Source organism: Fistularia commersonii, chromosome 31, assembly GCF_037954325.1.
Source record: "Fistularia commersonii isolate RoL2024-O1a breed Wild chromosome 31, RoL_Fcom_v1.0, whole genome shotgun sequence".
NCBI classification, from domain to species: Eukaryota; Metazoa; Chordata; class Actinopteri; order Syngnathiformes; family Fistulariidae; genus Fistularia; species Fistularia commersonii.
Window position 1 is genome coordinate 5620299 of NC_141314.1, and position 16013 is coordinate 5636311.

The window sequence follows — 16013 nt, forward strand, 5'->3', positions numbered from 1 at the left end:
ATTTCAATTACAAATCCAAAAAGTCCTTATGTTTTAGTTATACACACACATGCACACACACTTTTATTTATACATCTGGATCACAACACCTTTTCTTCCATTTTTCTCTTACTGTCTTTATTCCTATTTATTCAACTTTTCTATCCAATAATTTCTTAGCTTTTAACTGTTTCCCGGTAAGTTATACGCTTGCCGACCGTGCAACAGCGAAGACGGACAACAAGACAAGCCACCGCTTGTTGGACTTTATTGATAAAACCAAAGCGAGACCGACCGATCGGCGGAGAGCGTTGAGTTCCATCTTCAGTGCAAAAAGAGGAGAACAGTGTTGAGAACTGAGGAACCGACGGCTCTGGTCTAAAAAAACAAACCAAACAGAAGGGGGCGCCGTGGCGGTGGTTTGGTTTGAAAGACGCTCGGTGGCGGCGGGTGGACCGTCACCCACATGCATTACAAAAAACTTTATTCGTCCTAAAGTCCCTTCCTTCCTTCGCCGCTCGCCATCCTCGAACCCTCCCTCCGGGGAGGAGCACGGGATTACAGAACAAACCGCTGTGATTGGCAGATGGAGGGGGGCGCGGCCAAATGGGGAGGGGGAGGCGTGGCCAAATGACAACAGCAACAGTTTACTCCAGCAGGGAGCAGAAGGCAGTCACATGGCGTATTTCTGAGTCCAGTCCTGAGCCGTCTTGTTGTACCTGCATCAGAGAACACCTGAGATTACAGGGAGCAGCGGGTCACGGCTGCGCGTCCAGCCGGCGGGTACTGGAACTATCAACTCTACTCAGAGTACTTTATGTATGTACTCAGTAGCCACTCCCAGCACAGTCGGGAAAAATCTTGATTTAATGTTAGAGAGCTATTGAGACGGATGCTACGATTTAGTCGGAAATACGACTGAAAGGGAAATCAAGGACGTTGTCTTTTCAACTACGTGGGAACACACCTGGATTTATTGGATCACACCTGAATTCTTTGGAACGCACGGATACATACTGGATAAAAACCATCCTCACTGGATCTGAGATATCTACTGGATTGCACCCTCGACTCTTAATCACACCTTTGTATACTGGATGACTCCCGTTCCCACCTGTCTACATTGGATCACACCCGTGGATACTGCCCCCCTCTCTCGATCACACCTAACCTCACTGGGCCTCACCTGTCCCTCCTCAATCGCACCCGTGTATACTGGACCTCACCTGTTCCCACCCCCACCCACGCTTGTCCTCACTGGACCTTGCCTGTCCTCACTGGCTCACCTGCCTCAGAGCTCTGTTGTCCTCTGGACTGACTGTTCATCAAGCCCTTTCATCCAGAAGTGAAGCACCTGGGAGTCAGAAGCTGGCAGGTTGTCTCACCTGGCCGGGTCTGTCTTGTAGATGCGGGCGATCTCGGGCACCAGGGGGTCGTCGGGGTTCGGGTCGCATAGCAGAGAACAAATGGAGAGGAGGACTGCGGACAGGAAGGAGGGTCATTTGATATCCTTGTCCCCGAATCAATGGTCTTCATGTGACCTTACAAAGCTTCACGATGACAGCTCGGAGGTTTCTCCTCACCTTTGGAGAGCGTCAAGGCCGGCGACCACTGCGACCTCAGGATGTCCAGGCAGATGCTGCCGTTACTGTTGATGTTTGGGTGGTAGATTCTTGTGGTGAAGGCGACCTGATAGAAAAGAAGACCGGTCAGGCGACACCTCCAAACCCGCACCTTGAAGGACGCCCCCAGTTTCCTACAAATGGTGTAGAATCGGCCCGGAAGTCGGCAGATACTCCACAGCCCATCAGTCAACGTGGCGCGAGAGACCGAACGAGGTGTTCACTTACCTTGGGTGGCTTGAAGGGATAGTCTGTGGGAAAATGAATGGTCAGGAAAAACACCCCTCCCTGGTAGGGACTGTCGTGCTGCGAAAGGAAGCGAGAGGCCGGGTCACATCCAGTGGTTGTCAAGGCAATGGGGGATTTTTTTGGGGGGGGGGGGGGGTGCTTTTACTTACCGGGCCCATGATAGTGGCCTGCCAGTGGAACACTGAGAACAGAGAACACAGACAGGATGTGTCGCCTTCACTTTTCATGTTCCGGCAGTTCCTCGGGTTCTCTGGGCCGTTTCTCACAAACACAACCGAAGGGTCATTTTAGGTCATTGTTTTTCCCGCCATTTACCGTCCGTAATAACCAACTCCCAGGCTTGCTCCATTCCACGGATAACGGATTGCCTTCAACCCCGTCGGCAGACGCAAAATGATTCAAGCAGACCCTGACCCGGAACTAGGAAGTATCATAACAGCGAGTGGCCAATCGGAGTGGACGCAGGGCTGGACGGCCAATCACCAGTCAGCCCTGTGCCCTGTCCGCGTGCTAATGTGCTAGCAATGGATCTGAGCGCTTGTCCTCTGTTCCCGCTGGAACTGTTGAACTGATCCGACCGAGAACCTGCTGTCGGAGGGGCTTTTCACTTCCTGCTGAGGAAGTAGGAAGTCCAGACACTCACTCACTCACACACACACACACACACACACACACATCCAGTGAAGGGTCTCCGGGTTCTGTTTGAGTTTCCGAAGGAACCTGTCTTGAAACCCTCAAAGTGTTCTCAGCAGCATTACCAGTCGTTTGCTCCACCAGGCCTTCTTCAAGTTCTTTCTGAGAGATTCTTCAGGATCACACATGAATGCGGAGAACGTTCCCCCTCATTCTCAATGGAGGTACAGGTCATTTAAATATTTTCCCGAAGTAAAAATGTGTGTGTGTCTTGGAGCTTACTGTCTTCTCCCACGGGTCCAGCTGAGCACTGCGCCGGGGGATCTCTGGACATGTCTGTCAGTTCCTGGGCAGGAAAACGAAGAGTCAAACTTGTCGGAGATGGATGTCAAAACCACAGCGATGGTGTTGTGTAAATCAAAACAAGGCAAGGATTAACCTGGAGGAACCCAAGCAGGAACCGACTCGGACACCTCAACATGTTCAGGTGCTTTCATTCATCTGGTCATTTCAGGTGTTCTACTGGCAGCTGATTGGACAAGGAAGGAAGGGTAAGCGGACACATCTAATATTCAAGAAAAGATGTGGAGCTGCAGCCTGGTGAACCAGGAGAAGACCAGAAATGACCTTCAACTGGATCAAGACGTGACACGATCATGTTCAGAGGTGGAGCCTGATGGCCGCAGGTGGACTGGAGGGCCAGTGCGTTCCGATTGGCTGAGGCGCCTGAGAAGATGTTGCCATGTGAAGCGGCGTGTCTAATTTTAGAGAAGGGTCGGGGGGTCGCAGCAGGATATGATTACGGGGGGGGGTCCCACAGCCCACATCCTGGAGGTAACTGATGAGATCGTGTTTCAGCTCCCACCATGTTCAGGGGGGAAAGTAGACTAAGCAGATGAAGAAGCGCCTTCCATCTCATCACTTCCTGTTTCCTGTCCATCAGGCTGGAGATAAAATTGAGATGCAAAGAGGGCACCAGGGGGGGAAGGGGTCGCTGGATCTCCGTCCTCCTCCTCACAGTCCAAAAACAGTCAGCAGGTTTACTGAAGACCAAATGGTCTGTCGCGGTAAGCAGGAAGGTTGGACGTCGCTGTGATAAACAGCTGGCTGGCCAGGTTAAGCCCCACCCCTTATCTCAGGGTCAGCTGTGATTGGCTCAGCTCCCCTCCAGGTTTGATGACATCACACACTGTAAATGTCTGGGTCCATCAACCCAAATCGAACGGTGTGATCGGCTGGATGTTCCCGAAGCCTGGTCGCACCTCTGAGGCACTAGGTGATGATCTGTGAGACGAAACAGGGTAGAAATCTGCCAGCTGATAGATTATTGATGGGATGGTGCCAGAATCCCATACCAGGGAGTCCGATGTCAAACCAAGGAGCGGAACATAATTATAAGTGCTAATCAATGGCTGTGATCGGCAGGTGTTTGTTGGAGGAGACATGAGGGAATAATCCAGAATATAATCCAGGCTAATCCGTCTGCAGGCCAAGGACTCAAAGTTCCTCTGCATCCTGGAAACTTTCCCACCGGAGGTTTTATTGTGAAAGAACCGCGGACACAGGAGTTTCTCCAAAATAAAACCTCGCCGGTGCGAAGGCTCGGGGCGGGGCGGGACCGATCCGGACCGGGACCGGAGGCCAGGCGGACCGAGCCTGGAGACACCGAACCGGCACAAAATACGGCATTAAACGGGGCCGGGAATGAGTGAATCCGGGCCTGGATACAGGTCCGGTCCGGCATTCGAACCGGTCCATCCAGGTCCGGTCGGAGCGGGTTGAGCTAGCCGGTTAGCTAACAGGCTAGCAGCGGCGGAACGGGGCAAATGGCGAATGAATCACAGCCTCCGGCGGGGGGGGGCGGAGAGCCGGAGGAGCGGAGCTGCTTACCTTGGAAATCCGTTTTAAAGCCATCGTGTCGCCTCGGAGGAACCGGCTGTCGCGGTGGAGGAGGAGGAGGAGGAGGTGGAGGAGGAGGAAGAGGAGGAGGGCAGGCCAGCTAGGTGACGCTAACTGACTAGCATCTAGTACTTCGCTAGCTTCGATGGCTCCGTTTGCGACGCTAAGCTAATGTTGCAGCTAAGCTAATATAAGCTACACATGCACCTGCCGGCACTACAAGCGGCTTCGCCCCCGACAGTTGTCTTCCCCAGAGTCAGCAGCTCCGCCCGGACACCGGCTCCCCTGCTGCTCGGCCCGGGACCTCAGGCTGACACCCGCTCGACGGTACCGGAGACACCGCAGCGGATCAAAATGTCTTCCGCAGCTGTCAGCGGACCGGAGAGGGAGGTCTCACTCTGTCAGAGATCCAAGAGACCGGAGAGATGGAAGACACCCGGATGACAGGCGGGCTGATTACGAGCGTCAAGTATGGACGATCATTACTATCACATTACTGTTATTACGAATATAATTACCAGTGCTAAGAAGTGAAGTAGACATAGAAGTAGTCGTGAGTTTTCGTAATTGTTAATGTATATATTATCAGTTGCAGTTATTTTGAGTTGTCATATTAATGGTAAAAGTAGTTATAGCAAAGCATATCCACAGCAGCTGTATGACAATAAATGATAGTTAGCTTTAACGATGGTATAGATAATAGTAGTTGTAGTAGTAAAAATGATAATAATATTAGTAATAATAATATTAATAGTAATAGCAACAACAGTGCCACACCAGATGTATGACAATAAGCGATAATTAGCTCATAACTATGGTATGGATAGTAGTAGTAGTCTTAGTAGTAACAATTATAATAAGAAGAAGAACAACAACAATGCCACCAACGACGATTATGAAAATAATACAAAATCAAAATACTATTTTTTTTTGTATACACATCAGTACCAGCATCAGCAGAAACAATGTATCATTTCTGCCTTTTAAATGAATTGTAAAGTAGTTATAGCAAAGCATTCCCCACAACAAATAATGGAAATAATCATACATTGTAATATTCTTTATATTGCTGTTGTGGGGAATGCTTTGCTATGATTATTTCCAGCTTCTATGGTTACAGATAATAATTATGACAGAACCTAATTGTAATTTTAGTCATATCAATAGCAGTATCAACAGAGGTCATAGCAATTTTATTCACTGGTAATATTAAAACTAATGCTAGCAAACCCAGAGTTGCATATGGCATCTCTTCTAATTACAACTATTGTGTGGATAATAATAATAATAATAGCATTATTAATTGATTATTATGACATTATTGAAACTTAAGCTTGGTATCTTCACCAGGTCACAGGGTCAAAAGATATGGAAAAAGAAAGGTCTTTCAGCCCTTTGCACTGAAAAATAAAAGATTTGAAGTAAATTAAGAAAAATGGATATCGAATCATTTGTATGAACATAATCAGATAAATACAGTATTAACGAGGAAGGATGTGATAAACCCGTTAAAAAGGTCAGATTTTAAGATGTTATTGTTATTTCAAATTCTCTTTAAACTGAAACCCGGGTGACAGACGGAGGAACCTGTCCTGCGCTACCATCTTTCTCCACCAGATGGCGCCACCATCCCATCAGCCATGTTCCTGACGGCCGTGACTCCTGATCTTCCGCGTCGTCTCCGAAGGTTCCGGCCCTCACCGCCCCGCGGATACGAGACGTTCTCTGGAGGTTCTGATTCGAGACACAGTGAGTTTCCTAACCTCTGATTGTCAAATTATGATCTTAATCTCACTTGAAGGTGGAGTAAAGTCAGACCTCTGCAGGTCAGTGACATCATCAGCAGTACTTCTACTTCTATACAGTTGTTGACAAAGGAAACACTGTATATTGGAAATATAGTTTATTTACCATAAGTGTTTAAACATTTTAATAGCTACATACAGAATGACAGGCTGTCCCCGTCACCGACCGCTGTACCCGGCCCCCTCAGACAGCAATACGGTCGTAGTGCAGAGCATGTCAGTGTACCGCTCTCATTGCACAATCTATGGTGACGTTAAATAAAAAATACCTTTATAATGCAAGTCACGGATACATAGAACCATTTAATTATTTTTTTCATTTTACATTTCCTTCTGTCAAAGATTGGCAAGTGAGGCACTGCCTCCTCTGCCTCCCTTGACAACACATCACCGTCTATATGTTGTACATTACAGTGATATAGTTATTACTTCCACCATAGATATGAATGGTATTACTAATACCGGTAGTCATAGTGTTAGAAAGTAGAGATTCTGTTCTGCTTCTTCAGCTCGGCTGTCTTGTAGTACCATCAGAGCTAGTAGTAGCAGAGCATGTGTAAAGTCCTGTGTGTGTGTGCGTGTATACATATTGTCTCTGTGTGTATATATTGTGTGTGTATGTACATTGTTTACTTATAGTATATTTATACATTTACATTAGGCGTATGTATACATGCACATATAGTGTGTGTGAAGTGTCATTCTTAATATATATTGATATACATATCGTGTGTTTACATATGGTATGTTTAAACAGTCTCTATTTATAAATTAATAAATTCACACAAACATACACATAAAAATTGTGTGTATACACACCAATGGAATATTTACACATAAAGACACAATATCTATTTACATACTCTGTGTGTGTGTGTGTGTGTGTGTGTGTGTGTGTGTGTGTGTGTGTGTGTGTGTGTGTGTGTGTGTGTGAGCGCGATTTCACGCTTAGTCCGGTGCGGCCTTCAGCGACCTGCAGTACCGTGCGCGTCCACCAGGAGGCGCCCGGCGTCCGCGCTCAGCCGTGCTGAACCGACGGTCGGGCTTCCGGACGGAAAGCGGGTCATGTACGAGCCGGGACACGGTCGGAACCAATTAAAAATAAATAGATCGGTATTTCAGTTCCAATATTCGATCAGGTAAACACGATAATAATCAGGGGATTTACTGTTTGCCTCCAAACCTCCGGGATTAGTTTCCATTTTTAAATCCGTAGATTGAAACTCAGAATTGACTTCCGACACGGAACCGATCCCTGTCGGTACCGGATCCGCTGAAGAACCCAGCCGCTTCTGCAGGAGCTTCTGGGGTTTTACGTGGGTTTCTTTAAGGTTCCTCAGGGAGGAAACCGGCCCGATTTTCCAGAAACTCCTTCAGAAAGAGATCTGGAGCAGGCGGATGGCTCCGGTGTTGCTCCATCAAAGTCCCGGCTCCTTGAACCAGCTCGGGGTCCGAGAACCTCTGAGATTCCGATGGGTCTGCCCCGCGAATTATTATCATCTTCATCCTCACCTCCTGGTCTTTATAAATCTGAAGTGTAATTACTGACATTTACCCGTAATAACCTTTAATTATATAGTAATAAATTAGATTATAACGTATCATCATTTCATAACAATTATGTGTTACTCCTGTTGCTGCTCCTCATCCAAACCTTCCTCCTCCTCGGGAGAGCTCTCCTCCACCGCTCCGCTCAAACGGGATGAATATTTCATCATCTCCTCTCCTTCTGCTTCATTACCACAAACTCAGCTCGCGAACACGAAACACTCATTTATTACGATTATATTTACGTTTATTTGTTTTATTAATATTCATAGTACATATCTTGTATAGAATATTTATATGATACATCATGTGTATAATGTTCATATTATTATAGCTAAGATTATCTTAATTATTCGTATTCATTCACTCGGATTATAATCAACTTCTTTCCGTTTCTTCATTCACTGCTTCACGAACAGGCTTTATTATGGGGGCCGTGCACGTTCGCGTGCGTGTTGAGCAAAAAAAGGGAAAAAAAAGAAGAGAAAAGCGCATCCGGTCGCGCGCCGCTCGGTGACGGGGATTATTCCGCAGGAAAATAAAATCCCGTTAATCCCGGTCGAACGTGAGGAGAGTGTGTTTGCGCGCGTTTTTTTTTCGCAGTTTCACCGTTCTTGTGTTCATCCTTTGCGCGTGAACGTTGGGTGGGGTACACCGTGGGTTTCCGTGCACGTACGTCACCTGACCCGGATGCAAGGAAAACCGAGTTGGGGGGGGGGTCAATTAGGTCAACATTCCAAAGTACGGAAACTTCCGGTACGGAGCAGGAAGTGATCACGGAAATTACGTTCAACCCGGAAATAGAAACTCGGAGCAATGCCGTGACAACCAATGACGATTCGTTCTTGAATTTCACCGTAGCCAAAAATCGATACATCCCCTAATCAACTTTATCGGTTGATTGGATCCCGTTCGGAAGCGGGTGACTGGCGCCCTTAGCGGCCGAGTGCGGAAGTGCACCCACGTAAAAGTACATAAACAAAGGAAAGAAAGGTGGAGGAGAGGATCCGCGTTCGCACGTGACCGGAAGTTTTTTAATTCCTAAGGAAGGATTTATTTCATTCTTATTTCGTCAAACTGTCGTATTAATTTCCGAATCCCTCTCATCTCCGAGCCTCTGTGTCTTCTTCTTCTTCATCTCCTCCTCCTCGTCCCTCCGGTTACCGGGAAAGGGGGGAGTTGATTGACTCCCGTTTATCTCATTAACTCCCCGGCTCTCCTCCAATCAGCGCTCTTTCTCGCCGGAGCGCGCGGAAACCCTTATTTGGCGCGCGTTCTCGAATCAAACGCCGACGTCACCCGCCCCGCCGTCCAATCAGCGGCCAGAGGCGCGCCCGCGAGTCAAAGCGGCTGCCCGAATAAGGCTGTGGCCACGCCCCCCTCCGGCTCCACGCCGGTCCCGGGGGAGCTCCGGAGCCTCGGACCCCGGGAGAAGGAGCCCTCCGCCGGGACAGTGGAGCCATAAAGAGCCGGGGAGGGAGGGGATGAGATTCCTGGCCGCCCAATCCGCCGCCTCCCCGGGGAGCCGCGGCCCGCCTCGCCCGTCCCTCCCTCTTGTTTGCTAATCATTTCATTTTACTCCTTTTTGAAGCGCGGGCTTGTTTTTTTTATCCCACTTTTCATTTCCTCCGCGATCCGCGGCTGCTCGCCTCCCTCTGATCCCCGGCTCTCCGCGCTCCGCACTCCCGGCGTCAGGCGCTCCGGACCCCGGCTCCTCTGAGATGCTCGCCCAGCTCCGCGCCGCCGCTCCCTCCGCCCTCCTTTAACTTCACACACGCCGGCGGATCTGAGAGCAGCCCGGCGGAAAAAGCCCGCAGGGATCCGGGGGCTCTTCACCGGATCAGGACCCGGTGCTTCGGGGAAGCTCCCTCCCTCCCTCCTCCCTCCTTCCTCCACCTTAATCCAGGTGGTGCTTCGCCTCGTCCGCGGGAGGATTACTCTTCATCTTCATCTTCCTCCTCTCCTCCTGCTGTTCGCGGTCCAGAAGGGACACTTTTGATGTTCTCCATCCAGGACAGCCTCCCCCGGGGGGCCCTGACCATGAAGGAGGAGCCGCTCCCCACCGGCATGACCCCGGTCCGCTCCTGGATGCAAGGCGCCGGGATCCTGGACGCCAACACAGCGGCTCAGAGGTAAAACAAACAAACAAACAAACAAAAAAAAAAAATACCGATCAATCGATAGTGAAATCAATCAGTCCCGAAGTTGCGTCTTGTCGGTGCCGATCAGCTGATCGAAGCCCAGCGACAGAGAGAGAGAGGAAGGGGTGGGAGGGTGTGCAGGTCCCGGTTGGCTCCCGGTTACCGGGAACTGTCCCGGGTTTTATTTTACGGGGGTTTGGAGAAACTTTTGCCGGCGGACGGGAGTAGAGGTATCCGGTGTGACCCTCGCGTCGGTTCCGATTACCGAGAAATTTAATTTTTTTTTTTTGACATATTTTCCGGTTAAAACCGGGAGCCGCCCGCCCCGCTCATCAGCCTCCGACGCTCCGGTCCTCAGCGGACCCGGGGTCCACCGGCGGCCCGGGGCTGGAGCGGCGGAATAACGGGGAGCCGTCCGGTAAGGAGCGCGGCTCCAGTTTACCGGAAGTTTTTTAACAACAACAATTATAATTATTATTACCATTAAATAAATACCTTTCAAAACAAATTATATATTTTTTTCACGATCGCACACAATTCCACGTGCACGCGCCCCTAATTAAAAAAACAATTATCAATCAACTTTTATTATTATCATTTTTTTTCCTTTCTCAATTCAAAGAATCGATCAGGAAGAAACGAACGCGGCGGGAATCCGGTTGCCCGGCGCCGCCGAATCAACACATTCCGAAGTTTGTTTGTTTTTTTCTTTAACGGAAAAATTAATACAGTTCATTTAAATTGATATATATATATATATTTATTTTTTTTTATTTTGCAATTTTGTTAATCACCGGAAAAGAATAAACAAACCGGGAAAAGGGGCGACGCCGTTCCAGAGGCGACCGGATGCATCGGACGGAACCGGAGACCGGGGAAACAACGACCCGGGTTTCCGCCGCCGCCACTTATCGGGAAACACCTCGAAATTACAACCCCCATTAATCTCTATGGGCTTTTTCTTTACCCACTCCCTCCTCCGGTATTTTCCCGGTTTGTGATTTTCAAACGGAACTTTTATTATCGCCCGCGAACCGGAAGGAAGTGTGACTTCCTCCCGGTTCGGATGATAAAGATGAAGTTGAAGAAGATTTGATAGGGAGCAGGTTTACAATGGAATTGAGGGGATTGAGTCCAAAGGTGTTTTTGAGAAAGTCCAGAGCCGGGTCCTGGACCACTCTGGGTTCTGGTTCTTCATTGTGACCCCTCACCGGGTCGTAGATGGAACCATGGACAGAACCGCCCCGGGTCGGAGAACCGGGGGGAACCCGGGATCTGTGCCCACGGGGAACCCGACCCTTACAGTGGGATGTTATTTTTCGGGACCCGGCAGAACCAGAAGGCCGCTCAGTATAGAGGTGAAGGTCTGGATGTCAAGCAGGAGAGAACGGGCGCGCGCACACACACACACACACACGAACACACACATACACACAACTCTGAAAAGCGGTTTTAATTTGTGAGGTCAAGGGGCCGTGACCCGCAAACTATCTCAAAGTCAGGGGAATGAAAATCCAGAAATCCATTTTATTTTGAGATTAAATTAAAAAAAAAAAAAAACAACACATCAGGCATTTATTAATTAATTCTTACTTAACAGGATCAAACCGGAGCGGGTTGTATTTAGAATAATTCTGAATGGTTTGATTCTAATACACTGTTATTACACTGTAATAAGAATCTACGTCGAGGCCGAGCCGGGGTTTTTATTTTCCTGTCGGTGGAATAAGACGCAGCGGAACACTCGGCATCCACGACCGTTCCGTCCCGCTGGAGAACCGGCCGGGGAGAACTTTACTCCAGGCCTGATTTGGTCGTTTTTTTTTTTTTTTTTTTTCTTTTTCAAATTTCTCCGCCACGGAAAAAGCGATGAGAACTGCGCTGCAGCTGGAGGAGGACAGCGAGGAGGAGGAGGAAGACAGGGGTGTGTGAGACGTTCTCCTCGCTCCTTTAGCTCTTTATTATTTCACGCTGCGAAAATACTCCGGGCTTCTGGAGTCTGGAGTATAAGTACAGACTCCAGAGCACGAGTATTCCAAATACCGCCGGCGCCCCCAGTACTACAAGTACACATAATCCTCATGATGGTAGTGATTTTATTTTAAGAGATGTTTACACTTTATGCCTGTTCCTCTTAGAAAGACGGATCCAACTTTGACCTTTGACCCCAGAGCGAGGACCGAGCGAAACCGCAACGTTCAAACTTTCAAAGAAAAGAAAATACACCAGTTTAGGGGAGGAATATATGGACACACACACACACACACGCACACACGCGACAATGTTCATGCGAAATTTTTTATTACTATTATTGGTTTTGATTTTTTTTTTAATAAGCGATGCGGTGAATTACAAGGAAATCATAAAAAGAAAAGTGATTTCAGATACGGAATGAGGAGCCGCATTGAATTCCAGGACGGTGTGTATGTGTATGTGTGTGTGTGTGTGTGTGTGTGTGTGTGTGTGTGTTGGGGGGGTCGCTTGTCAACTGGCTCTGACATTTAAACCTCGGGAACTGAGTGTCAGGGTCACGATCAGTTCCGGCGAAAACCATTCGTGCTGAAACACACTCCATGTGAACAAATGCACAGAACCTGGAATCAATAGACAATAATCAATACTATCAGAAAACATACAATATGTTTTGAATCACTTGATTTTCTTTTTCATTTTTAAGGAAACTTTATCGGTGATGTGTACAGGATTATTGGGATCAATAAATATAAAAGTAATTATATTTGATAGGGGATGGTGATGAGGATCAGTTATTGTTTTTTTTTTATTATGAGTCATTAAATTGATTTTTTTTTTTTGGTGGTTTTTCTATCCGCCCGAAACCCTGAATGATCCATCGGTTCATCTCATCCGGAGGGGCGTCAGTGAGAACATGCCTCACCTAATCGCTTTTTTTTTTCTCGAGAGGAGAAGGTGGAGGCGGAGGAGGAAGAGATAGGAGTCGGACCTTGAATGCAGCGGGTTTGAAACGGGCGCCCGACGGTTGTCACATTCCGCTCAGAAGGCGGCGGAGGTGCGAGGCGTTCAGTTGCTGCGATAAAAAAATCCAGAACCTAACAGACCCGCTGGGGGTATGGATGGGTCCAACCGGCCTTTTGTGCTCTGAGCCTCCAACCTCCTCGCTCTTTTTTGTCACGGGGCCGGAGTCAAACCCACGCCCGTTCTCTCCGGCTTCCCGCGGTACCCTTGCCGCGTCTTCCTCCTCACCTCCCGCTCCTCTCTTTGGAAGAACCCCTGAGGACCTTTAACACGCCAGCTCAGATACCCCCCCCAGTCTCTTGTCGACTCCGAACCCGAGGTGTGACTTCATCTACCACCATCCCAAGCAGGGAGTCTGTGTAATCCTTCGGCAGGTCTGCGTTCCGTTTTCTAACCTTTTTATGGTGGGATGTTGTCGCCGGCGTCCAGAAGGCCTCTGCGTCCTCAGACGCTTTCCACCCGCCGGGACTCCATTAATGTGGGAGTTATTTCCTCCTCAAATATCAGGATCCACTGCAAACTTTCTGTCCCCTGGTTGGTGTGTTTTGGGGATTCTGCCACTAGCGGGCGCAAAATATGCTGGAGGAGATAGGAGAGGGGGGCAGGTTAAAAGAAAAAAGTTGAACAAGTTTTCCTGAAATGTTAGAGAAGTGATTGAAAGGAGAGAAAAGAACAGACCGGAAGTGAAGGTGAAATGAAAAGTGGAGGAGTTTAGAGAGTCCCTGGGAGACCGGAATGTGTGTGTGTGTGTGTGTGTGTGTGTGTGTGTGTGTGTGTGTGTGTGTGTGTGTGTGTGTGTGTGTGTGTGTGTGTGACGGTGACGGTGACGGTGCCGTTAAAATGTGAGCGGGCGTGCGTGTTGGCCGGCGGGGACCGGAGCCACCCAGTTAACGGCGCTTAAGCGAACGGAGAAGGCAGGCTGTGTGTGTGTGCGTGTGTGTGTGTGTGTGTGTGTGTGTGTGTGTATACGTGCCTCAATTCGTGCGAGTCAGGGTGCACGTGTGTCTTTATGCGTGTGTCTCAAAGTGTGTGTGTTGATACTTTAAATGTCTGTGTGTTTGTCTCGATCTGTTTGCGTGTATGTTTTTACGCGTGTGTTTCAGTGTGTGTCTGTACTATATATGTGTGTGTGTCGGAACATATGTGTCTGTACATATAGGTTTGTGTGTCTGTACGTATATAGTGTGTGTTTGTGTGACTTAATACGTTTGTGTCAATTCACATATTTGTCTATGGATTTTGTGTGTCTGTGTGTGTCAAGACGTATATAAATTTGTGTGTGTGTGTGTGTGTATGTCTGATCATTAATGTGCGCGTCTCAGTGCGTGTGTCTGTGCGTGTAAACGCGTGTGTCTGCGCATACGTGTGTATGTGTGTGTTTGTGTCTCCTCCCTCCGTCCACGGAAAAAATACCGACATTGATCCTGATGTCCTTTCCAATCGATCGGGTCCTAAATATTTTTTTCCGACAAATCGTCTCCGTTTCTGTTTTTTTTTTTCTTTCCTGGAGAATAATAAAGGAAACCTCGCCGTGTACGTGTCCGTGCACGCCAGGTGGGGTGAGGTGATGAGCAGCAGGTGGCGCTAATGAGCGCTTCATTAGCCGTTGATGGTTTTCCTCTGCTGTTTCCTCCTTCACTAATGAACCCCGTCTTTTCCCATTCCTCCACCAGCTTCAAATAGCACGTACCTCCGCTGTCATCCATCGGGAAGACCACTGCAAATAAATCAAAAACAAAAAAAAGAACAAAAACTAGAAAAAAGGCGCTTCCGCTATGAAGCTGCTGCCATAACGATTGACCAGGAAACAACGACTTAACGATCTAAACATATAAATGAAACTATTCAAGCCAACTGAACGATGCTTTTAATTAAGGTAAACATTTTATTCCAAAAAGGAAAAGATAAACAAAAACAAGCACAACGTCTCATTTATATTAACGGTGACACTCGATAAAAAAGGTTATAAGGAAGAAATTACGTTGATCCAATGAACATTATCTCGGGATATTAAGAGAACAATACTTTGAAATGAACTACAATGTTCAGTAAATCCTGCCTTATTTTAATATGTTTTGAATAATATGAATATTATTATAATTCATTCATACACTGACGCCCCCGTTGAAACTTGTTATTCCTGCTGAGCGCCGCCTGGCCGGAAGGGGGCGCTATAACCGCCTTCGTGCGATTCTAGCAAAAGCGAAGAAGCGGCCATTTTTAATTTTTTTTTTTGAGTTTAAGTATTATTTGAAAGCATTCCCAAAGCGATTTCCCTTCCTTTTTTCTGCAACAGGTAAGCGGACCTAAATGCCGCTGGGTGGGAGATACCGTTGGCCGGTAGAGACCGTAGAAACGAACGTTAAAAGCGTCGGCTCAGAAAGTGACGGCACCGGTCCGTTTGGAAATTCCGCTGGTTTGGTTGTTAGCTTCATCAGCTAATGTTAGCATGATGGAGACTCGGTAGACATATTTGTTAATTGGTTCCAGCCCGAGAAAAATTGTTACGGACCCCACTTAGCGGAGAAAGGCTTCGGGGGCAGCAGTTTATTTGTCAAATGGGTTGAATGAGCGGTAAGCAAGCAGTTGGAAGTGTCGCCAACCCATGCTAACATGCGACCAACGCCATCGCAGCTGCTAACCCGGAAGTAACAATCCCGCCATTTTTCTTGACCGTGTGTGGATAGCAGACCTTCACAAAGGTGCGTTTATTTCAGTGTCCCTGTTTTCATCGAATTTCAAATTGGACAGAAAGTGCTACGAGCTGCCGTTCATTCCCCGGGCCTTCATGGCCAAAGGTAGCAGATCAGTGTGAAGAATCTGCCCACCTCCCCAGCAAAATAGCAAAAACGTGTTAATCCACTCACTAATTTGTGTTAATCCTGCCCCTCACCTCTGACTGAGCCTGGTCCACACAGTAGAGATACTTTATTGATCCCAAAGGAACTTAATGATGCAATGCAAATACAATTTTATATACTTTTAGTATTTGTAGATGGGCTTGAAGCATATTCAACCACTGCGAGAAAATTGTGACTCTTGGATTGAGTTTAATAGAGGAGATTGTGTAATCCATGTAAATCCAGAGCTGGCTGTGGTTGGGGTTATTTCTATATGTTAACTGTTGGTGGGTTATTGCATTG

General features: G+C 47.8%; 2 protein-coding genes across 6 annotated transcripts in view; one reads left to right on the forward strand and one right to left on the reverse strand.

Annotated features, from left to right (window-relative positions):
• Nucleotides 1–48: 48 nt before the first annotated feature.
• ube2d2l (ubiquitin-conjugating enzyme E2D 2 (UBC4/5 homolog, yeast), like) lies at nt 49–4773 on the reverse strand. Of its 2 annotated transcripts, none has more exons than XM_086178542.1 (7): nt 4374–4773; nt 2766–2829; nt 2000–2031; nt 1830–1907; nt 1563–1668; nt 1365–1458; nt 49–698 (listed from the first exon to the last, which is right to left on the reverse strand). In XM_086178542.1, the coding sequence occupies exons 1-7, from the start codon at nt 4395–4397 to the stop codon at nt 653–655; spliced, it is 444 nt and encodes a 147-aa protein (XP_086034668.1). In that variant the 5' UTR covers nt 4398–4773; the 3' UTR covers nt 49–652. The 2 variants fall into 2 exon arrangements, 1 of the variants encoding a protein (XP_086034668.1); XR_015109202.1 differs by having other exon boundaries at nt 563–698; nt 1266–1458; nt 4374–4770.
• Nucleotides 4774–9336: 4563 nt separating this feature from the next.
• The window catches only part of LOC147215675 (transcription factor COE3), a 79538-nt gene continuing 72861 nt past the window's right edge, over nt 9337–16013 (forward strand). For all 4 annotated transcript variants that reach the window (XM_086178670.1, XM_086178672.1, XM_086178671.1 and 1 more), the window contains exon 1: nt 9337–9867. In XM_086178670.1, the coding sequence (XP_086034796.1) occupies nt 9734–9867 (134 nt within the window). In that variant the 5' untranslated portion in view covers nt 9337–9733. The remainder of the gene's footprint in view (nt 9868–16013) is intronic.

What these genes read in the sequence shown, in the direction of transcription:
- ube2d2l (XM_086178542.1), bottom strand. Translation starts at nt 4,397, where the DNA reads ATGGCTTTAAAACGGATTTCCAAG. An exon ending in TGGACCCGTGGGAGAAGACA is followed by an intron (nt 2,032 to 2,765) that starts GTAAGCTCCAAG and finishes CTCTGTTCTCAG; the next exon opens with TGTTCCACTGGCAGGCCACT. An exon ending in GGCCTTGACGCTCTCCAAAG is followed by an intron (nt 1,459 to 1,562) that starts GTGAGGAGAAAC and finishes TCCTGTCCGCAG; the next exon opens with TCCTCCTCTCCATTTGTTCT.